Genomic DNA, 23,263 nt, shown 5'->3' with positions numbered 1-23,263 from the left:
GGTAGGAAATCCTGTCTGCCTCACTTTTTTTAAAAATTATGTTCAGTTAGGGGCGCCTGGGTGGCTCAGTTGGTTAAGCGACTGCCTTCGGCTCAGGTCATGATCCTGGAGTCCCGGGATCGAGTCCCGCATCGGGCTCCCTGCTCAGCAGGGAGTCTGCTTCTCCCTCTGACCCTCCTCCCTCTCATGCTCTCTGTCTCTCATTCTGTCTGTCTCAAATAAATAAATAAAATCTTTAAAAAATAAAAAAACAAAAAATAAATTATGTTCAGTTAGCCACTGTACAGTACCTCATTAGTTTTTGACGTAGTGTTCAACAATGCATTAGTTAACACCCAGTGCTCATCACAGCACGTGCCCTCCTCGATACCCATCACCCAGCTACCCCCCTCCCCTCTGAAACCCCCAGATTGTTTCCCCGGGGTCTAGAGTCTCTCATGGCTCGCCTCCCGCTCTGATTTCTCCCCCCCTCAGATTTCCCTCCCTTCCCCTATGGTCCTCCGTGCTATTGCTTATGTTCCACGTATGAGTGAAACCATACGATAATTGTCTTTCTCTGCTTGACTTACTTCACCTCTTGACCACTACGACGGGCGCAAGAAGGAAAGGAAGGCTTGCCTTTTGCGGCAGGGTTGGGCCCCGAGGGGGGCCGGGGGGCGGAGCTGAGGCCTCTCTTCCCCTGAGAGGGCCCATCTTCTCTCTTCTCCACAGCAGGAGGCAGCGAATGAGAGGGGGAGCAGGACTGGTTGAGGGGCCCTCAGGTCATGAGTCAGGGATAGGGAGCCCTTTTCGAGCAGTCACTGGAGCTCAGCTCTCAGAGACCACCTGCCTGCCCCACGTGACTTCAGCGAGCAGCTGCAAAAGCCCTCTCTATCCACCTCCCCACCGCCCCCAGAACTTCAACGAAAAGGTCAAGGGAATTTTCCTCCCCTTTAAATGGAATGACTCTTTCTTGGGCCCATAAAGAATTATTTATCAGATGTTCATGGCACTCCGAGTGCCTTTACAGGGCCCAGCCGTGCTCTTGAGACACAACAGACAACTTTCTTCCTGAATGCTCAGTTTGTAGGCCAACTTCAAAGCCCAGGTCCTCAGCGCAGGGCACAAGGCTCCAGTTTGGGAACTGACATCAAAGGGGCAGGCTCAGGTTGATCTGATGTCAGGTGGACAGCCGCAGGGCTGCAGGGGGAGGCCTCAGAGGATCCGCCTGTCCTCGGCCCCTGGAGAGTTCAGGGAGGCAGCCTGGCAGGGACACGGCCTTGTGAACCCCAACTTCAAAAGCCCTGGGCAGTTTTCACCTGCTGCAGGCACCTGTCTAAAATGGCAGACAGGGGCGCCTGGGTGGCTCAGTCGCTAAGCGTCTGCCTTCGGCTCAGGTCATGATCCCAGGGTCCTGGGATCGAGCCCTGCATCGGGCTCCCTGCTCGGCGGGAAGCCTGCTTCTCCCTCTTCCATTCCCCCCTGCTTGTGTTCCCTCTCTCGCTGTCTCTCTCTCTGTGTCAAAATAAATAAATAAAATCTTTAAAAAATAATAAAATAAAAATAAAATAAAATGGCAGACAGGGACGCCTGGGTGGCTCAGTTGGTTGAGCACCTAACTCTTGGTTTCTGCTCAGGTCCCGATCTCATGGATCGTGAAGTCAAGTCCCGCGTCGGGCTCAGCAGGAGTCTGCTTGGATACTCTCCCCCTCTGCCCCTACCCAGCCCCTCTCAAATAAATCAATCTTTTAAAAAATAAATAAAATGGCAGACAGACAGTGGAGGGCAGCAGACTGGGGATAACAGATGACCCTGAACCTGTTTATCCTGCCAAACCAGGGAAAGGAGATGGTAGAAATGTGGAAGAGGCACCTGGAGCCCCGCTGTTCACAGTAAGGATCACACATGAGGGCAAAGCAGCAGAGTGAACACAGGCTGAGTGCTCCCACACCAGCAACAGTGTCCAAGCGTGATCTCATCTAGCCCTCACGATCACCTAGGACGGGGGGGGGGGTACTCTGATTCCCATCTCTCAAGAGGAGGAAACAGAAGCTTAGGGAGGTTCAGGAACTTGCCCAAGGTCAGAGTTAATAAGGGTAGCTTTGAATTCCACACTCCCTCCTCTTACCTACTACTCAAGGAACTTATAAAGAGGGTAATAGCGATGCTCTCCGGGGGCTAGAGTATAAAACACCTAACAGAGCAGAGCAGAGATAGGCAAAGTCATCTGAAGAAAAGAAGAGGCTCCCTGGCCAACAAGCCTTGACTTCTTTCTCTCATTCAGTGTTCAACACATTATTTCTTAGCCCCTTCTTGTGGCAGACATCATTCTGGGCAAATTATCTAGAGATAATTTGAACAAGACAATACCCTTGCTCTCATGAAGCATATATTCTTGTGAGGGAGACAGGCAATGAGTAAGTAAACAAAGAATAAGAGCGTGGTATGTATTAAATGATCGTAACTTAAATGCAGGTGAATAACGTATTTCTTTTTCTAATGCTTCCTGTGGGGCCGGAAACTGTGCTTAGCATTTTCTGTGTAATAACATTTGATCCTCACAACAACTCTACTGAGGTTAGTTGCTAATATAAACCTTTATTTTACAGGTGAGAAAACTGAGGCATGAAGAGGTTAAGTAACTTGCCCAAGGTCACAGCTGACCAAATGGAGCAACCAGGGTTAGATTCCAGGCAGTCTGGCTCCAGAGCCTGTGCCTGTCACCTCTGCCTCCTGACGGCCTCCTTTCCATGGTGTCAACCTACTAAGAGGAGACCGGCTGGCCACGGTCACAGGGGAAGGGCGCACCTGAGGGCTGGTGCATCTTATTCTGTCCTGAGAGGAAGCCCTGCTCCAGAAACATGGGCGTCAGGTCTCGGGATGGGAGCATCCTACAGTGGAGACAGGACCTCAGCTGATGCTGCTCAGTGACACCAGGATTGTCCAAGACTGCCCTGGTCTCAAGACTACCAGGCAACCTTCCAAGGAAGACATGGCCTCGGGAAGGGAAGGGGGCGTGTCAGGGAACACTAGCGGCCTGGCAGTTAGGTTCTCACCCAGTTTTCTCCATCTGTCTTCTGAGCCCAGTGAGCATGATCGTTGCCCGGGTAAACAGCCCAACTCTCGCTGCTGACAAATCTGGTTTCTGAGCCCCAAAGTCCAGGGACAGAGGGCTGGGTCAAGCACGCCAAATTAACAGCTCTCCATGGGATCCCCAGGAGACGCTCACTGTCCAGTCACAGCCATGGTGGCGGCTTGCGTGTGCTGAGCACATATTGCTCAGTAGGCGCTGTGTTAGGCCTCTCCGCAGGCTATCCATGAGCTCACCGTTCTTACCAGATGCAACTCTATTTCAAGTGACCCAGAATCCCAGGCCATAGGACAACCCCTCTTTCCAAGGTAACAGCAGCCAATATAATGATTAAAAGCTCTCTGGAGTCAGATACAAGCTCAAATTTCTACCCAGTTGCTTACTAGTCATGGAGCCATTGTGCCTCAGTTTTCTCGTGTGTAGTATGGGAATAATACCTACCATCTGGGTAGGCTAGATTATGTGACCAGATCAAAGAAAGCCTAAAATCCCACGGGAGGGATAAATCATTATTTCTCACTCCCTCAAAGTTAGCTGCAGACCTCGGGTCCTCTCCTGGGCAGCCCCTCCCAAGTGGGGACTTAGGACCCGTTAGCTTGCATCTTGTGGCTGCACTTTTCAGAATATGTGGCTCCCAGATGGCCACTGCAGAGGAAAAGAAAGCTGGAGGGAGCCACACGGGCTCTTAAATGGCTTCAGTGCGGCTGTAGGAGAACGAGGAGAGGATCTTGGGCTAGATAGTCTCCAAAGATGGCCACTGTCCATGCTGTCCCTTCCGGTCTGTGCATGCCACACTCCACCCTTCAAGAAGCCGAGTCTATTTCCCTCCCCTTTAATCTGGCTAGCCCTGAGCCTTTCCTTGTTTAGAAAATGTGGAGAAAGTGACCCTATGCCAATCCCAGAGCTGGCAGCTCAGATCCAGAGTCCAACTGCCCTGAGACCTTCCTGCTGTCACAAAGACCAAGCACCTGCCTGGAGAGACTGTGTGGAAAGATGGAGATGCCCAGCCAGCTCCCAGCTGGGGTGCCAGACACGTGAGGGAAGAACCCCTGCCTTGCACATCCCACACCTACAATCACTGCATGGAGAAAATCTGCCCAGCTGAACCCAGTCCAGACTGCAGAATCATGAGAAATAAGACATGGTCTGGGGCCAGCTGGAGGAGACATAGAGAATGTGAGTCCCCATGGACAGAGGACCTGAGTAGAAGCTTCAAGAAGCTTCTCCCCAGAGTGAACCAGAGCATGCACAGCCCTGCTTTGGGGCCCATGAGACACAAAATTAGAGAGCAAAAGATCTTCCATTCATGTACAGATGCAGCCTGGGAGGGGTGCGGAGGGTTGGCGAGGGAAAGATCCACAGAGACAATCACCTGTCTGGCACTTCAGGGCTCTGCAGCCTGGGGAGGGGGCTACAAGCTAGGCATCTCTCCTGAGGCACAGGGGCAGTGGCCTCAGGGCCAGAAGGCATCAAGAAGCTGTAAGTAGAAGTGCTCCAACTTGACAGGACTATTGTGAGCTCATGTGAGATATGCCTGGGGACGCCCTGAAAAGACCAGGGAGGACCTGGGCAGAGGCCCCACACGGTGGGCAGAAGGGGCCAGAGGCCACGAAAGCTGCAGTTACTGTCACTGGGCTCTCATGTGTGCCCACCTGTCTCACGTGGTCCCAGGAAACACAGGTAACAGCAAGAAGGCCTGAAAGTGACAGCAAGATGTTGGCGTGTGTGGGAAACCCCTTCGCCGGCTCCCAGAATTAGGCAGGAGGAATCTGAGGAGGGCTGGTCTTCCCGCAACTCTGGGCAGAGAAGATACCCAAAGAACTGCTTACTAATGTGATTCAGACCCTGTTTTGACCTCCACAGGCCACAGTCTCTAAGGCTGGGGATTTGGCAAGGACACTAAGCAGGTTTTGCTGAGATGCCCAGAGTCTACATTCTCCTGGCATAGGACCTAATTTTCTAGCTCCTCCCAGAGACAAGTCTGCCTCTGAACCTGGATTCGAGGTCTAGGAAGGAGATGTCCTCTAGATCCAAGAAGCCTCCAGAGGCAAACAGGGATTTGGACCAACAGTGAGCCAGGGACTCAAAGGGGGCTGTGAGCCTTCAGGGGGCGAGGAGAACCCCTGCTATGTGTGGGGAAAATGAGACTCTGTGGAAGCTTCCAGGACCCAGGGCCAGGATGGCGAGAGGAACCACTGCTACCGCCCACAGAATTAGCAAAACGCCCCAAGATATCAAGACAGTTAAGGATCGAGATGCGGCTCAGGGCTCTGGCAAGGCATCTGCGACTGATTAGTGATGTCAGCCCAAGGGCTGAGGACAATGGGAGCCTCGTGTCTGACTCTGTGACCTCAGCTGAGGGACTGTGTCTCATTCCCTCTCAGTTCTAAAGCAGAGTGTGGGAGAAAGCTAGCAGCCGAGCAGTCAGGAGCCCCTTCATGAGGCCAAAACCCTCATTTATCAGGAGGAGCTCTTAGCAAGTGCTTTTTCTGGCTCTCCATGTAAAAGCCTTTGAGAAGCTCAGCTGCGGAGCCTCTTCTCTGACCCCTAAGCTGAGCTCAGAGGGGTCCCTTTTAGGATCCTTTTTTAGGGGCTGCTCCAAAGCCCAGCCCCTCTGGGGCTCGTCCGCACCCTCCAACCATGACCCGCACCCTTCACGGCAAGCCCACCCCCACTTGCGCCCTGGCTCCAGCCTCATCTGCATTTCACATCCCTTGTTGGGCTGTGGCAGAGAATACTCAACAGACTCATATTAAAAATGCCCTTTAAAATTCAAAAGCTTTGAACTAAAGAAATATCTCGAGAAGTTTTCATGGAAAGTTCAGCTCCGTGGGTTCAATTCACTACACTTAGATGCACCTTTTCAAATAATAGGGAAAAAATGTAACAGGGTCAGACCCAATCAATATGCTTGTTCAAACAGAATTGCAGGGACTGTGATGTGCACACATTTTGTACTCTGCCTTTGTACCTCGCCACTCGCTCTGAAGAAAGGTTTCTTTGCTCGGAGAGCAATGAAAGCGATAGCCTTTGGAGTGGAGGCGGCAAAGCAATGGTGTGTTTACTGGGCCGGGAAGGGCTGCCATTTTTTCCCAACCCCCCAGCCTTGTCTCTTTGTTCTTTTCATAACAGCACGAAACCCACATGGGCAAAGTCCCTCAAGCATCCCGGCGTCTGATGCTGAATCAGAAGCAGGGGGCTCCCAGAATTTGCCTACCATGTCTCAGAAATGTGATTTGTGGATTAGACAAATAATTTGCTGCTTCTTTCTCACCCTTGGTGTGAACACAAAAGGACTTGCCATGGAGTACTGTAACCACGGGTGGAGGAAAATTCCAAAGCCCAAAATGGGTTCTTGTCTAGCTGAGCCAGGGTCCACATCCACCCCCACCCCTGCCATCCCCAAACTGACTTTGGGCAGATAGAGGCTTCCCTGGCCTTGGGCTATAATCTTTAATAGCCAGGAAAATTCTAGAGAACCCAGTGTAACGGAAGACCACAGCCAAGGGATTAGAGGGAGGCAAACAGGCTCAGGGAAATTTCTACTCTCACAGCCAGCCATGACAACAGGCAGAGAAGTGGATGATGGGGAGCAAACAAAAGGTTTTCAGCATCTACACTAGTCTGGGGACCTCTATTTCATGTGCACTCAGAAATGCAGGTGCAACTCAGCTTTAATCACTGAAACAATGCCCTGGACATATTGAGGACCTGGGCAGTTCAGGAAGCTAAAGTGGGAATTATCCCTAACCCTCACTGCATACTAGATCCCAAAGTGTTCCCATTGTTCCTGCTAAAATTAGATAGACATCCTGAACTCAATTTAAAGTTATAACTTGGGAGGGGATGTCGCAAATGGATGCAGGAGAAGCAACATTTGTCAATCACGATCCCACTGTTTAAAACTCTGCTCAGAAAAAAAACAAAAATCAATCAATCAATCAATCAAACTCTGCTCAGGCCCTGTGCCCCTGTTAAGAAGCAAAGCTGGAATCGCTAGGCCACGTGGGGTTTTCCGGACTGGTCCCCACCTGGAAGGTCCCCAGTTGGCACGTGCTTTCACAGATGGCCCCATCTTACCTCAAGTAATGAATCCTCTTGAGAGGGTTGAGAACGGGCCCTGTTGCCTGCTTATGCATGACGTGGCTGGAGCATGCCTCTTCCAAACCACACGTGCTCTTCATGGAGTCTGAATTGAGGGCCTGTCATGCTCTCTGTAGACTGAAGTTTGGGTCACAGTTCTTACAGAAGAGACTACCCCTTCTCCTGGCTGGAGCTGGAGAGAACAGGGAGCCGCCTCGTTCCCTCCTACACAGGATTGTATGTGTGAAACAGAAACTGAGACCAACAAACAGAAGAAAAACGTGGACATGTTTTCGCTGAAAAAAAAGTCTGTGTCTACCGATGGCCACCCTGTGTGTAGGGGGTACTGGTTCCTGTATCTTTTTTTAAAATTTTTTAACTTTTGCACTCAGTTATTGAGTAATCTCTGCTCTCCCATGCCTCCCTCCCCCGCCCAACCTCTTTTATCTGTTATGGAGAGATCTCCAAATAATGCTTAAAACCAGGGAGTTGTGTTATTTTAAAATTCAAAAAGAGATCAGTAGTTAAAAAGCAGCAGTGTTCCCTGCTCAGAATGCCTTGGAATCTATTCTGCCCAGTTTAAATAGTTGGAAACTCCCTCTAAACCTTGGGTGCTCTTCTTGGCAATAGAGAAAAACTGCCGTAACAACAAACTTGGAAATACACACATCCCCAAGCTGAACTGGCCTCCTGGCTTCTGTTTTAAGCCTACATCACAAGTCAAAATGAATTAAATAGAAATCCAGGTTGCAATGGTCCGTCACTAACCCACCTCACTGGAACGAGCTGGCGGCGTGTGGATTGGAAAGGGTTCCCTGGCGTCCCTCTTGCTATCTTGGATTGCAGTCTGCCTGCCAAACCAACCCCATGCGGGAGTCCACAGCCCGGAGGCCCCTCGACTGGGGTGGAGGTGGGCAGCCACTGTGGGCAAATGCTGAAGCCCCGCCAAGGGCCCAGAAGCACAGGCCTTCCTCCCCCAGGGCCTCCGAAGTCAATCAAGTGTCAAGAACTGTCAGCAGGGGCGCCTGGGTGGCTCAGATGGTTGGGCGTCTGCCTTCGGCTCAGGTCATGATCTCAGGGTCCTGGGATCGAATCCCGCATTGGGTTCCCTGCTCAGTGCAGAGCCTGCTTCTCCCTCTCCCTCTGCCTCTGCCTCTGCCTCTCTGCCTCTCATGAATAAATAAATAAAACATTTAAAAAAAAAAAAAAAAGAAAAAACAAAACAGGGTGCCTGGGTGGCTCAGTCAGTTGAGCATTTGACTCTTGGTTTCTGCTCAGTTTGTGATCTCAGGGTCCTGGGATCAAGCCCTGTGCTGGGCTCCACACTTGGGGTGGAATTCTGCTTGAGATTCTCTATCTCCCTCTGCCTCTGCCTCTCCTCCTGCTTCACGTGTGCATGCGTTCTCTCTCTCTGTCTCTCTCTCAAAATAAATAAAATCTGCAAAAAAAAAAAGAACTGTCAGCAGGAGAAACTTTTCATAGGTGAACACAAGCAAGATCGAGAGCTGACACTGGGGATTTTCTAAAGAAATGGAAAAAAATTGATACAGGCCACTCATGAGGACAGAGCCAGCAAGAAGCAGGAAGCATATCAGGTTAATATTTTAATCTGTACATCACATTTTTTGTTTTGCAAACCATTACACTTTTATTTAAATTAACTTTTTCTTGCAAAATATTCATTTCATTTTTCCAACAAAATCTTATAAAGGCAAAAATAAAATCTTATTTTGGCAAATGTCATGAAGTTGATCCTGGCAGCATATGGAGTTAGTTAAAAATAGACAGCAATGTCTAAATATAGTTAAGATTTTTTTTTTTCCCGACCATAGTCAAAGACAAATTTTCATTTAAAGTGTGGCCCCACCCAATGGAGGTTTTTTTCTTTTTTTCTTAAAACATCATTTTCTGTATGCAGAATATCATGAGCTCATGACTTAACTAAAGGGCCACAAACACTGCGCCTGGCTTGGCAGCCCCCTCCTCTCTGGAGACTGGAAGTCAAGTCCAAATCCTACTGCCTTCCATCAGGGATGTTGGGGGCACATTGCCTGCCCTCTGGCCACCAGATCCATGTCCTGGGGAAGCTGACCTAGGTGCTCCAGGGCAGGCAGCAAAGCCCTATCACAGCGTAGTGTGGAGTCAGGGAGTTTTTAGGTAGACGCCACCCAGTGTGAAGTTTATTGCTTATGATACAACAAAAGGTGCTTCCTCTCACCTTTTCTGTATTTCAAAATGTATATATATATTTTTTTTAATTAAAGCAAACTGTTCTGTTTTTCCCAAGAAGAGCCCTTTGCTGAGAGAGCCTCATGAACAGGTTGGGAGCCAAAGCTCTTAAATACACTACTGCCCCTAAACCAAACCCAAGGGCCAAGGCGCAGACTTGGGCTCCAATGGCAGCCTGGTGGAGCTTCCCCGTTCAGAGCTGGTCATCTGGCTACGTCAGGGACAGCTGACCTCTGCAGCTAAGGACCCTTCTTCCCCCAGATAGCACGCCAATGAGCCCAGTGCTGGGCTCCACTGGAAGCACATATCAAATCCCACCTCCACCTGAGTTCACTGGATGTTGGACTGGCCTCTGCCTGCCCCGCCCTTCTCCCTAACACACACCTACCACCCACACGGTACCTGAATCTGTATGTGCAGCTCCCAAATCCTGCATCCTCACCTTTTCCAGCCACTCAGCCCTTGAGGTGAACATTATAAAATATACTCTGATTCTAAAATACAGCATCAGTATTTTACAGTGTGTATCAAAAGTGCCTTTGTCATATGTAAAAAGGAGTCTGAACTAAAACAAATCGGGGGGGGGGGCGTTGTTAGGACCTAGCCCTATGGTGAACTCCTCACAGTTGGCGGGCTGCTCCTTCCTCCAGCCAGAACCCCTGCTGAGCTGGAAGGGGTTTCCTTGGGGGAAGAAAGATCAATCTTCTCGGAAGAAACTGGTTCCACTGGGTCCCTGGCTCCAGACTTCTCCTTTGCACGCTGGGTCATGGGTCAGTCACTGCCTGGGCTGGCAAAAAGCACAGGACACAGTGAGGGGCTGGCCGGATCCCAGCCCACATCTGGGTAGCAGGCAGTGGGCATGTCTGTTACGCACACGACAGGGAATGGCAGGCTGACAAGACAGAGAGCAGCTGAGCAGGGGGCTAGGGCAATGCGGCCGCTGCTGGGGGACCCTCAGCTTCTAGGACTCATGGGCCCTGGGCCCCACCCTTTCTTCACTCCTACCACTTCCAGAAAGTTTTGCCAGACACATGCTGGCCCCTAGATTGGGTCTCTGCTCTGATAGGGCAAAAGGCCTGAGCAAAGAGGACTCTGGGGTCAGTTCTGGCCCTGCCCTTCATTCACTGAGTCACTCTGAGTAACGCTTGCTCTCAGCCTCCGTGAGTCTCATTTTTTTAACCTAAAAACAGAATGGTCATACCCACCTCCTAATGAGTATTTACCCTAACAGGAGGGCAAACGGGAATGCGGATGCACTCTGAAAAAAGCATTAAAGGCCTATCTCACAACTACGGGGGTGTCAAAAGCCTGGAGGAACAGGGCCTCTCCTGGGCCTCTCCCCGGCCTCTCCGTGGCCTGGCATGGTGTCACCATACTCAAATCTCCAGGAGAAATCCACACACCCTACTGTGGCCCCAACAGGTCCCTGTGGCCTTTACAAAGGACGTGGCTGGAGCATTTCCCTGTGGTTCTTCAGTCGCGGGGTCTCTAATGCACACTTTCCGAGAGCCTGGCCCAAGCAGGCCAACCTCTTCCTTCCACCCTCAGGCTGGCAGGGCACCAGGCAGGGGGACACCTGCTGAAAATCACGAACCCCCCACCCCAATGCACACACTCTCTGTCCCTCCCTTCTGCAGACACCTAGAGCTCCTGGGCATGGCCCAGATGAGTCCACAGTGGTGACAGGGAACAAAGGCTCTGAACCTGCACCGTAAGGGTTCAAACCCTGGCTCTGACACAGCTTCAACTCCTTGGGCAAGTCCCTCAAAGTCTCTGAGCTTCATTTCCTCATCTATAAAATGGGGGTGAATATCTTCATAGGGTGGTTGTGTGGATCGAAGGAGAGGCTTAGCATAATGCCTGGCACATAGCAGGTACTCAACCCTGCCAACCGTTAAATACATACAGAGGAAAAAGAGGGAAGCCCTACAAATTGATGGCAAGATGGAACGTCAGGGCGAGGACTGCTGAGACTTCTGGTCTGACCCTCCCCTGTCCGGGTGAGGCAAGTGGGCTCAGGCCACGGACTCACTACAAGACTGGACCAGAAGCTGGGCCTCCTGACTCCTAATCCCTCCCTGCCTCTCATCACTAAATGCTCTCATGGGGAAGCCCCACAAGGAGTGGTCCCAGAACATTCTGAATGCTGAGGGCCAACTTCACATTGCCTTGGGTGGCCTCCCCCTGAAGCTTCCCTTCCTCTTCCCCTCCTGAGGTGCTCAAGTGCCGAAAAGGGCAGTCCTAGTCCTTGCTCCAACATCAATTCCATTTGGCCTGGAGTGAGCCTCCATCTCCTCACTGGGCCCGTTTCCGGGATTTTTCTGGTCTTCCAGTTCTTCCAATTCTCTGGCCAAAGCCCGGAGAGGCTGAGACTAACTCTTCCACCCCAAGCTGGCAGCCTGGCCTGCACTGGTCCCTTGGGGCACTGGGCTCCCTGCAGGGACGAGAGCTGGGGAGAGGGAATACCGTTGTAGCTTCTATTTCAGGGAAGCAGGGGGCTTGGATCACCCAGCCTCTCCTGTAGCAAAGCCACTGAGAGCTGAGTTCCTAAAAACCATCCATCCCCCACCCGCCTGCCAGTCCAGGGCGGTCTCCCCAGCGGCCGCTTTGCCTGTGGAAGGAAGCAGGAAGCGTCAGCAGGTGGCACTGCAATCATCCCGGCGGCGGCCGAGGGGAGGGGAGGGCATGCTCGGCGCTAGGGGAGGGGCAGGCCAGGCAGGGCTCTTACTTGGAAGGTGTTAGACAAAGGTGTAGTGGAGTCCGTTGCTTAAGGGGGGGTAAGGTGGCACCGTCCTGGAGGACAGGGGGGCTTTAGGCGGGAAGAGGGCCAGCTGCTGCGCTAGACGGGCACACAGGAATTAAGCGGGGCGTTAGGCTCCTCATCTGCTCCCGGCAGCACCAGATGCCGCACACTCAGCAGGGCTGCAGTGGCGTGGGCCGCGCTGCCCACCACTAATGGCCATGGGGCCCGGTGGGGGCCCAGCTGGCACCAGCCTGCAGTTCCCAGATATGCCCCTGAGCTAGAGAGAGGGAGCCAGAGTAAGGAAAGGCTGCAGGAAAGGGGGCCACTCGGTGGGGAGGTGCAGGAGGCCCTGCTAAGTGCCTGCAGGGTGTGCGCCAGGGCAGGCTTGCCTGCCAGCCGTATGGAAGCCGAGGTCCACGTGGGTAGGGCAAGCTCAGGCTAGACACCTCACGGTGTGGGCAGGGGGAGTCTCCCTGCTGGACCCCTCCACATGGAAAGGAGTCAAAACGACCACGATGGGCCACAGGGAGCCCCCAGGATCACTGGGAGGAGGGGTCTGGGTGAGTCTTCTACGGTCTCCCCAGCCACACCAACCACCGGCTCAGCCCACTTAGCATGTCTTCAAAGGAGTGAGGACAGCAAGGACTGTAGGGACTCTGCAGGATCACAGCATGGGGGGAACAGGAAACAGCTTTCCCCTTGCCCGAGGCTACTCCCCTGGCTTCTCGAAGTGATGTTCAAGCTCTGCTCCTCAGACCAGACTTCCAGAGCCAGTCCCCTCAGGGTCCAGCAGGCCCCACCCTTCATCACTTCCAGACCCTTTGGCCAGGGTTGGGGGCCCAGGGGGGCTGTGACAGCATTTCAGGCTCTATGATCACACCCTCCCTGGAAGGCCTAGCGCACACCCGGCCACAGGCACTACCCAGACACACAGTGGCCCCTGCATCTGGGGGACAAATAGCACTGGGTCAACTGGGAGGGCACAGATGGGGAGCCGAGATGTGGGAGGGACCATGCGTCTGTTTCCTTGCTGAAGAGAAAGCCTTGTACACACACATACACACACGTGTGCACATGCACACATGCCCCTTCCCATCCCATGGTGACATTTTTTCCCCACTGGCCAGCAAAGTCCCACTTCCCAAGTACTGCTTACTGGCACAGTCCACTCTGACAAAGGGGACAGTGGCTCTGATTGGGAGCCAAAGCAGGGGCTTCAGGGGGGACTAGAGGGGCCCCCTTTACCTTGCCCCAGCAAGAAATCCAAACACCAGTGCTTTCCTGCCCCCTTTCTGTGAAGCCAGAAACTTTCGCGTTGGCCCCTGAGGCCCCAGAAAAACCTGTTCTTAACCCACATTCTCAGAGAAAGCTGAACAGCAGCACCACTCCCAGATTTAAGAAGCAGCTAGAGACACCCTCTCCCGGACCTCTCGCCGCTGACACTCCCTAGCGCTCAGGGTGGTTCTCTCACCACCCGCCCCGCCCCACCTCACCTCCCAAGCCCTGGGGTGTTCGTGGGACAGGAGAACATGCCACTGCCCTTCAACTACCAAGCCTGACAGCTGGTTTTCTGCAGACTCCCTGACAGGCCATGCTGGGCTCCGAGCCCAAGCAGCGAGTGGGAGCCAGACTTGGAGGCCGGCCTCCTTGGCCTCACCTGCCACCTGCTTGCTGCGCCGGGAGGCCTCAGAGGCCAGCGTGTGGGAGACGTTGATGATACGCGCCTGCTCCAGCAGCTGCGAGTCCAGGTCGGCCACGCTGTTCCGGTCCTGGCCTGAGGGTGGCGGCCGGTTGCACACGCTGCAGGAGGGCCAGAAAGCAGGCTAGGGCACTCCCCACCCCGGCGTCTGCCCCAGGAGAGGAGGGTCTCCCTGGCCTAGAGGCTCTCACCCTTTTAGGGGGCATCAGATAAACACAGTGCCCTTTCTCTCTAGACAAAGGTGTATGTGCTTCTCCCAAACACCCAGCCACAGCTTTGTTCCTCCTCTGGGGGATCACGGCCTTAAGAAGAGAGTGCCAGCTCTGCGTTCCTATTAAATCCTGAAATGAAAAGGCTAATCTAACTCTGAGAGGCCCTCCAATACCAGGTTTATGCTTCTGAAGCTCCAGGGGCTGGGGAGATAGGAAAGCCTCCCGTCCTGGCCTCCAGGGAAGTGGGCAAGGCCTTTGGCACCTCAGGACAAGGCTGAGCCCCTGGCTCTGGTCTAGGGATCTGTGTGAGGGAACATAGGCTCTAACTCCGGAGGACCAGCCTTGGGGTCGATCTCCAGCTGTGTCCACCTCACTGTCACACTTGGCTCCGCTCCCTACATTGGCCAGCATCACAAGACACAGATCTGGGGGCAAAGGACCAGGGTGGCCCTCTATTGCGTATTTCAGGACTTGCAGATGACCTAGCAAGCCTCCTCACAGATCCACTGGTGCCATTCTGAGAGCCAGCCTGCCCTTTGCAATAAACAGGGCTTACCTGAGTCAGGGACCCGGCAAAACATGCACCCTAGTCAGCCTAGGCCAGGGCCCAGGTAGTAGAGACACCCCCGGGGTAGGCCTAGCAGGCTGTCAAGACTCGAGCATCGTAAGAGCTGACCTGGAACGAGCAAGGATGTTGCGGATCTTCTCGGCTTTGCGATACCGCGCCTGCAGCTCCTCAAGGCTGGGCGGTTCCTCAGGGTCCAGCTCCACGTAACGCTCAGGGATGGAGACCTTCTCTGGTTTGGCCAGCTGAGGAAAGGACCGGGCGGCAGTGGCAGGGGGGCTCAGATATTGGGTTTAAAACTTGCTCCTCGCCCTGTTCCCCAGCACAAGGAAGCACACGGAGCCCACAGAGTTAAGTAACTTGCTGAGATCAATGCAGTCCACTGTGGAGTCGGGATCTCAACTGTGTTCTTTCCACCACACCAGATAACCTCCTTCAGGCCAAGGGAAGGGAAGGGGAAAGGCAAGACAGCGAGACCGGAAGCCCTCAGGATAAAATGATTATCCTTAATGCCGCCTTCAATATGAGCTGAGCCCTGCCAACCTACACAGCCACACTGACCCCCCGTGTGGTCTCTGCCCCTGCTCTTTCCTCTGCACGGGATGTTCTTCTGTTCACTCCACTCCTTGTGACCCTTTGGACCTCACTTCCAGAAGTCTTCCCTGCCCCTCCCCACTCCACCCCTGGTATCCCGTCCTGTTTTCTGTTTGTCTCTCTGCTGTCTAGTGCAGGGACCTGACACTCAGTAGCCCTTTAGCAAATACTCCTTGGGTGGGTGGTTGGGTGGGTGGATGAAAGGAAGTGATAATGCTTTCTGTCCCTACAGAAGCTCCTCTGCTCTACAGTAAGCAGCCATGCAGTATCCACTGGTCGCAAGAGGACATGTCCCCAGCTCCCCCCAACCAGTCTCTGATGTGAGCCCAGCAGCAACCTCAGCCTGCTGACACCCTGCTTAAACTCAGAATGCTAAAGGCAACTTTTGCATACCCCAGGGAATTTCTTCCTCCTTGAACTACAAAAGCACATTAAAATGAGGTTGGTTGAAGCTTCTAAAAACAAGCTAAATCCAATCCCAGGGCAGATCTGGACTTGAATTTAAACCCATGCAGAACCTTTCATTCTGGTCAAAGATGGCAAGAAATCAGCTCTTTTCTGTTATTTCCAATGAGGGCAGATCCAGAGGAAGGAAGTAGATTACATTGTAGCAGGAGGGATTTAGGTTAGAGATAAGAAAGGACTTTTTCCCCTGGCTGGCAGGCCAATTAGGACACCGCGAAGCATACTTCCATTGCCAAAGCAGCAGGGAGAAGCTTCTTGTGTGAATCTGAGAAAGCACAGACCTTTGGTTGTTGCAGAGGTGCCAAAGGGGAAAGGTCTGAGGGTGGGGGACCAGCTTCCTTAACCTCTGGAGCCCCAGCTGACCCCAGAACTCAGCAACTCCACAGGTATTAATTTTCCCACACCCTGCTAAATCTATCCTTCAAGTAGCGAGAACATTTCCTCTCATAGAGTTTCAGGGCACGCCAAGTCCTCATACAAATATTTGTAGGGTATCTGTGGACCTCTGTGTACTTCACTCAACAGAGTTGTCACTTGGGAAATATTTACAGAGCACCTACTACGCGCCAGGCCCTGTGCTAGGCACTAAGTGCACAGAGATGAACCAAACAGCCATAGACACTGTTCTACAGAGCTTACAAATGGCACAATATAGGCCACAGGAGACCTCCCCGTGTCTTGAAGACCCTGAGCCTGTCACCCTCTTAATTCCTTGCTCTTCCCTTGGGTAAGACACATTCCTGAATGATAGAAGACCCAGGGGTTACTTGCTTTTCTGGGCCTGGCCAGTCATGATGCATTTGTGCCACCAGAGGGCACTAGAAGAACTCAGACCAGAACTACGCAGGTCTCCGAGGCTCCTCCAGGGCTGGAAATTTCACCTGTCATTTTTCAACCCTGCTCGCCTCCACAAACCAGCCCCCTGCCCTCCCCACGTCTAATTTCCCAAGTTGGCCTCACTGGCCAGTCGCAAGGCCAACTCCTAGTTTTCCGGGGAGCATTTCCCAATAACAACATCTCATCACATGCCTACTACATGTCACATGCCTACTACATGCCAGGCCCTGTGCTCATGGTTTTCTGACCACTGCTCATCCTCCAGGCAACGTGCTGAGTCACTTCCTCCTCACCACAACCACTTTACTGTCGAGGAAACCAAGGCTCAGAGAAGTTAAATGACTTGCCCTCAATTATGGAGATAGAGAGATCGATAGATCTGAATCTGCATCAAAATGCCTTGGCTCTGGGGCGCCTGGATGGCTCAGTCTGTTATGTGTCTGCCTTCAGCTCAGGTCATGATCCCAGGGTCCTGGGATTGAGTCCCGCTTCGAGTCCCCTGCTCAGCAGGGAGTCTGCTTCACTCTCTGCTCATCCTCTCTCTCTCTCTCTCTCAAAAACAAATAAATAATCTTTAAAAAAAAAAATGTCTTGGCTCCTTTTATTGCCTCGAGCTGCTATTCATCCATTCTCCTGGCCGCACTGAAGCTGAGCCTTGTCCCCATTCAGGACAACCCCCCCTCTCCCCCCCCCTGCCGCACCCCGACCCAGTGCCACTGGGAGGGTTGGTCAGGCCATGAGCCAAAGGCTATTTCTCCTGAGGGGACACGAAGGAAGACCCTGCCCTCACCTCTCTGCTGATGTCCAAGTCATAGTCTTGAGGCTCCAGGTCCACCTCAGTGACAGGCATGGCCTGCACTTTCAACCAGCCATTTTCCTCCTTGTCCTTTCTCTCCCCTTGCATGGCCCGTTCCAGCAACCGCAGGTCAAAGTCCTGCTCGCGCTTCCACTGGCAACAGAACAAGAAGGTTAAGTGTAGTCACTTCGTGACTGCTAAAAGAGCCAGGCTTGTCCCCTTTTGGATGGGGCCTGCAGGCACTGGGGTCCTTGGGAAGGGGGCCTGTGACCCGTTGGGATAAAGCCATGTGACCTTGAGCCCCTCAGCCTCATCTCTAAAACAAGGTTGTAGTTGTGGGACATAGATGGTCCCTGCAGGGTGCTGTAAACCCATGTAATGGAGGAGACCTCTGCCCCCATTTATATGACCGGATGCCAGGCTGCTAATTTCTCTCCCATCTGCGCCCCCAAAGGATTCACACATATACCTCTAGGGCCCAGTTCTGAGACCCATGACTTCAGACTCACAATGGTCCCCAGAGATACAGGAAGTTTCTAGGTCTAAGAGGGTGACCCCAAAACAGAGCCTGCAACAGAGCTCCAGAGAAGCTGCCCCATAGCTTGTAGAAGGCTTTCTCATTCGGGAGCCATATAACTCAGCTCAGAAATGATGGAAAAAACAAGCCCTTTGAGGCCCTGGTAAGCACGTACCAACAGCCAAGACCTTCTCTAATGGGTACTCCCAAGAGGATACATTTAGGGGTGAGGGATATTGCACCCACATCAGGGTAGGGAAGGTCTAGCTTGGGCCTAGGGAGGCAGCTAAACTGCTGCTTACCCAGACATCTATCTGGGGGCAGATGTTTTAAGTTAGAAAAAAAATGAAACTATGCAAAATTGAAATGCTAAATCAAATGCAACATTTCCCAGGCTCTTCCTTAGTATCAGCTATGTAACAAGCATCTCTTCACAGAGGGAAAAACTAAACTGGCCATTTTAAGACCCAAACGAAACCCTGCAACTCTAGAGGGGCCTTTCAAATCATCTATGGTCTATGTCCTCACAGGCCTTTGACACTGAGCAGATTGTTGAGAGGAGGGAACAGGCTCAAAGACTCTCTTTTCTTGAGCAGAAACCAAGCAGATGCTTCTTCATCCCAGCAGACCTCCTCCATCCCACCCCATACATCTCACAGAGCTCCAAGTGGTCATGATTGTCTTTGATCCCCCTCAAGTGACCCCAAAGCCCCAAACCCATAGCTCTATCGGCACATTTCACCCATTCATGCACAAGCTCTCAATACCGACTGAAGCCAATGTAATTGCTCTTAGGTGATGATTTCCAATTACGGTATGAAAGGATTAGGCATTTGAAGTTTTAAGGAAGAAAAGTTAATTTAATGATTCCCAAAGAAAATGCACATTTTCTTACATGCTCACAAATGCCCCAAATAGAGACAAGTCCTCATTGAAACCCAGCCTGATTGTTTCCACAAACAGCAAAAGTTCACTGGACTCTATGATGTATCCTGGGGAAGAACCACGCCAATCCATTGTCATTAAGCAACACGTTTATTGGCGTTGATGCAGAGACTCACACAAGTCTTTTTTAAGAGAAAAATTACAAGATACTCAAGTTACGATTTTTAGATAATCTTTCTACATTTGAGACATCAGGTTGTAAAAGGTCAGTGTTACCCCAAATGACATTTGCTTATAAAGTTTAAAAGTTACTGGCTTTGCAGCTTTTCGGGATATGAGTGTCCTGGGTCTCACCCCTTTGGTGTCTGTGCTGACAGCTAGAGAGAGGCCCTCTGAATACAGAACATATCTTGGCATCCGTTCAAATTATTATATACTAGAAACACAAAAAGTTTTCCATAAGAAATTGTGCAATAGGACTGGAAGAATTAACACTGAACCACTTTAGACTTGGTAGGATTTATTTAAACGTGCAATCTCTGAAGCCTGTGTCTACCGTCCGGGTGTAAGGCATGGACTTTGATCAACTCATAATGCCTAGACCTCTGCCCATGATCACGGCCTTCAGGCAGCAGGTTGGCTCAGCCTTGTGGGGCGGCTTTTGGGTTAAGGGAATTATGAGTCAGTAGGCCTGCATCATGGGGGCAGCAGAAAGGTGAGTCACACATGGGAGTGCTAGCTAGGCTACGGAGACAAGAGCGGCTATTACAAGCCTGGTAACAAAGAGCACAGGCCCGTTAGGGAACGTTCAACGCAAATTAGAAGCTTCCGTCAACACAATCAGGCAGGATTAGAGAGGCAATGAGCGGTAACACTAAAAGCAAAAGAGCTTGTGCAATGAATTAGGGAAAGAGCAGTCTGGCTAGAGGGCTAGGGAAACACGTGATTTCAAACAACAGGGAAAAGTCAAATGGAATGTTTCCCAAAGGGACAGAAGGGGACTGTGGGCAGGGTGCAGTGCCCGCAAGCACACCAGGGGGCAGCACAGGTCTCCCCCGGCTCTTGGGGGGCACCGTGAGGCCTGCCAGCACCACAAGCTGGGGGAGAGCGCCAGCCCTCAGGGCTGTGGAGCCCGACCCTGTGCTCAGTTGCTCCGCAGGGCATCGGGCATCGCTCAGAGGTCTGGGAGGCTGGCTGGCTTGCACTCCTCCTCACCAAATCATATCGCCATCTTCCTCCTTCATTCCTGAACTCTGTACTCCCAAGTCCTTGATCCAGCTGAGACTCCAAATGCTACAAAGTCCTCTCTCAAGTTCAGCTTGGGGAACAAACTTGGGACATTTTCTCTGGCTGCTAGGCTCCTGCCGTGACATCCTCACTCCTTCTCTGATTCCAGATCACCCTCTGACCAGGTCACACAAGTGGCCGGGTTGTGGACACACAGCCCGTGGGGTGTTCTCTGAACCATCTCGGTGGAAAGCCTATCTCTCCGGGGTGTGATGTTCATGTGTGTTTGGGGAACTCGGGGAAGCTCTGCTCCCCGTCCCAGCCCCACCTGCCTGGACCCTCCTAACATACTGAGCCGAGATCTCCGGGGAGAGGTTGGCTGAGGTAGCGGGACGAGGGCAGACCCGTCCTCTCTCCTTGGCTCAGCGTCCTCTTGCGCTCCCGGACCAGCGCCTTCTGGTGCCGCTTCATGCGCTCCAACTGCTCCTCCACACTCATCTTGCCCCGCTGGTGGTCCCCTGAGTACAGGCGTTCCAAGGCACTCTTGGGTCTCTGCGGAGCAGGAGGGTGAGAGGCAGCACAGCGGGGCTGGGACCCAGAGGGCAGCCATCATTCCTGTCCTCTCTCTCTCTCTCTCTCACACGCACATGCACACGCACGCACGCACACATGCACACGCACTCTAGCTCCTCTAAGCACATTCAGGCTCTCTGGAGAGGACCCCATTCTGCAGATGCAGACACTGAGGCCCAGGCCTGTCCAGCTGGACACACAGGTAGCACGTGATGGGGCCAGAACTCAGGGTACCGACTTTCTGAGTACCCTCCTCCTATGAGCCTGAAAGGCAGGAGAGAAAGATGAGGGGTGGTCCTCAAGAAATGGAGAGAGCCAGATGATGTCCTTCTAGGTGGGCAGTGGGAAAGGCATCACTGAGCACATGGTGACAGGGACCCTGAGCTCAGGAGGGGCTGAGGTCACCTCAGAGGCCATCCCTGGGGCTCACAGGATTGCCAGTCACCATCCACCTCAGAGCCCTTTCCTCTCAAGGCCACTCACAGGGAAGGTCACCTTGCTGCTTTCGGCATTTAGACCCCTCCGGAGCGTGACGTAGGGAGCAATGGTGGACGACTGCTGGAGTCTTGATGTGGACCCCGAGAGCCCTTAATGAGGAAAGAGAAGTGCAAATTATTTGCGATGGGGTGGACAGGCCACCAGCCCCGCCTGAACCACCTCCCACTCCTGAGAGGGGACCATGAGGACCTAGCCAACAACCCATTCTTCTTCTTCCCCAGGGCCTAGAAGAGAAAGGCTCAGTAGAGGATGAGGGGTCAACCCAGGGGTGCTCTTTGTCCCCAGTGGGGAACAGCATCCCTGGAGCTCTATAGACCACCCTAGTCTTCCTTCACATGCAGAAGACCTGGGCTGCTTGGCAGGTAGAAAGGATGAAGGGGAAGGAATGCCCTTCATCCTTTTTTCCTGATGCACTCCTATGCATCCTGCATGACCCAACCTGCATGCCCTGCCTGTGTGAAGCCTTCCCAAATGCCCCAGGCAGAATTTATTATCCTCTATATCCTTCAGTATATGCCTTGGTTACCGCACTGACCACAGTGCCAACACACCTGTCCAACTAGCCTGCAAATTTAACAATGCCTGCCTGACCGACTGACTGAATGACTGAATGAATAAATGAAGGAAGGAAAAGCAGCAGCACCAAGTATTTATTGAGCACTTAACTATGTAACAGGCAGGCACTGTGCGACGTGTTTTATATAGATTTTGTTCCACTGGCCTGACCACGTAAGCATTACCTGACCATTGTAGAGATGCACAGTCTAAGGCTCAGAGAGGTCAAGGAACTTGTCCAAAGTCACATGGTAGGAATATCATCGACCATGTGCTTCCCATGTCTGGGTCCTATGGCTTAGAGAAATCATGTCACCCTGGCCGGCTGGTGCCACTGCCTGTGCTTTCTCCACTAACACCAGTTCTGATCAGCGGTGGTCCCTGACACCTGGAAACGGGCATCACACCGACTGAGGACACCACTAGCACTTAGCACGTAGGGAAAAGAACGATCAGTGCCCTGCAATGCAAAGAGAATCCTGAGCAACAAAGAACTGTCCTGCCCCAAATACTACTAACACTGTCATTGATATACTGAATTAAGGGAACAGTGTCCCTGGGCACAGTGCCAAGGGTTGCTGTGGCCCCCTTCAGCAAAGTCCAGAGCCTATGCCCTCCAGGGACCAGCTCAGGCCATAGCATGCCAAGGCAGTGTGGCGGGCTGGGAGTCTCAGAACCCTGCAGGTGCCAGAACCATAGCTGTGGCTCCTTCTGCTTCTGCACCCGGCCGGTGGGGAAAGCACTTGACCGCCCACCTTAGGGAGCAGACAGGACGATCAGGTGAGGAACAGATGGAAGGAGTGTGGTCAGCCTGCTCAGGGATTCCAGGACACCCAGATGCAAAAAGGCCAGACCTCCCTTTAAGGGGATTTCTGAGAAGAGGGTCTGCTATGGGGACAAAGGGGGTATGGGAGACCCTAAGGGCCTAAGTCTATTCCCATCCCCATCTTGAAGGGATAGGGGAGAACAGCGAGGAGGCGGCCCAACTGAGAAAAGCGTGTTTGTTTAAAGAAAGGACGCATGGAGTCTTGGAGTGATACAGGAGAGCAAAAATCCCTCTGGAAGGCCTGAGATGGCCAAACTGATGGCAGTCACCCAACATCCCAGCCTGCAGGGTGCATGGCTCTGGAGCCAGAACGCTGGGATCGTATTCTGGCTCCATCACTTGCTGGCTATTTGGCAAGTTAGTTAATTTCTCTGAGTCTTAGTTCTCTTATCTCTACAATGGGGATGATGATAATAGTACTTCCTTCATAGAATTATTATAAATATTAACTAGGTGAATATAAAGAGCCTGGAACTGTGCTGGGCTTTAAAGTAATTGCTACTATCATTACTTCCAGGGGCAGATGTAATAAAAAAGGAAGAGAATCAGGATGTGGGCCAGAGGAAGGAAGGACAGGCCCTCCCTGCAGCCCAGAGTCTCCTTGACAACTGCTGCCCATGCTGAGGCCCCAAGCTGCAGGCAGAAGGGTGTAAGGTACACGGTGAGCGACCGGGGAGCAGTGGTATGGTAGTAGCGGGGGTTCCCAGAAAGCCTCCATGGACAGGTTTGCCTTACCTCTGCCTGGCAGTGTCTGGTACCTGCTGTCAGGGCCCACTAGTCCCAGGGAGGGCTGGGCCATGTCCCCACTGAAAGTCACCAGCTCAGGCTCACTAACGTATGACCGGAGCTCCACCTGTGGGCAGAGTCTGAGGCTGTCGTACCTGCCCAG

The 23,263-nt window shown here is 52.5% G+C and overlaps 1 protein-coding gene across 3 annotated transcripts in view; it reads right to left on the bottom strand.

The window, feature by feature from the left end:
• Nucleotides 1-8,602: 8,602 nt before the first annotated feature.
• The window catches only part of PLEKHA7 (pleckstrin homology domain containing A7), a 213,275-nt gene continuing 198,614 nt past the window's right edge, over nucleotides 8,603-23,263 (bottom strand). For 2 of the 3 annotated variants that reach the window (XM_034995413.1, XM_034995415.1), the window contains 8 exons: nucleotides 23,110-23,227; nucleotides 20,979-21,082; nucleotides 20,274-20,474; nucleotides 17,288-17,446; nucleotides 14,713-14,846; nucleotides 13,783-13,925; nucleotides 12,111-12,221; nucleotides 8,603-10,169 (listed from right to left, as the gene is read on the bottom strand). In XM_034995413.1, coding sequence (XP_034851304.1) covers nucleotides 12,121-12,221; nucleotides 13,783-13,925; nucleotides 14,713-14,846; nucleotides 17,288-17,446; nucleotides 20,274-20,474; nucleotides 20,979-21,082; nucleotides 23,110-23,227 — 960 coding nt within the window. In that variant the 3' untranslated portion in view covers nucleotides 8,603-10,169; nucleotides 12,111-12,120. The remainder of the gene's footprint in view (nucleotides 10,170-12,110; nucleotides 12,222-13,782; nucleotides 13,926-14,712; nucleotides 14,847-17,287; nucleotides 17,447-20,273; nucleotides 20,475-20,978; nucleotides 21,083-23,109; nucleotides 23,228-23,263) is intronic. The other variant, XM_034995414.1, reaches the window with a different exon arrangement.

Source organism: Mirounga leonina, unplaced genomic scaffold, assembly GCF_011800145.1.
Source record: "Mirounga leonina isolate KUSES-001 unplaced genomic scaffold, KU_Mleo_1.0 Mir_92, whole genome shotgun sequence".
Lineage (NCBI taxonomy): Eukaryota > Metazoa > Chordata > Mammalia > Carnivora > Phocidae > Mirounga > Mirounga leonina.
This window is presented reverse-complemented; position numbering and strand designations above follow the sequence as displayed.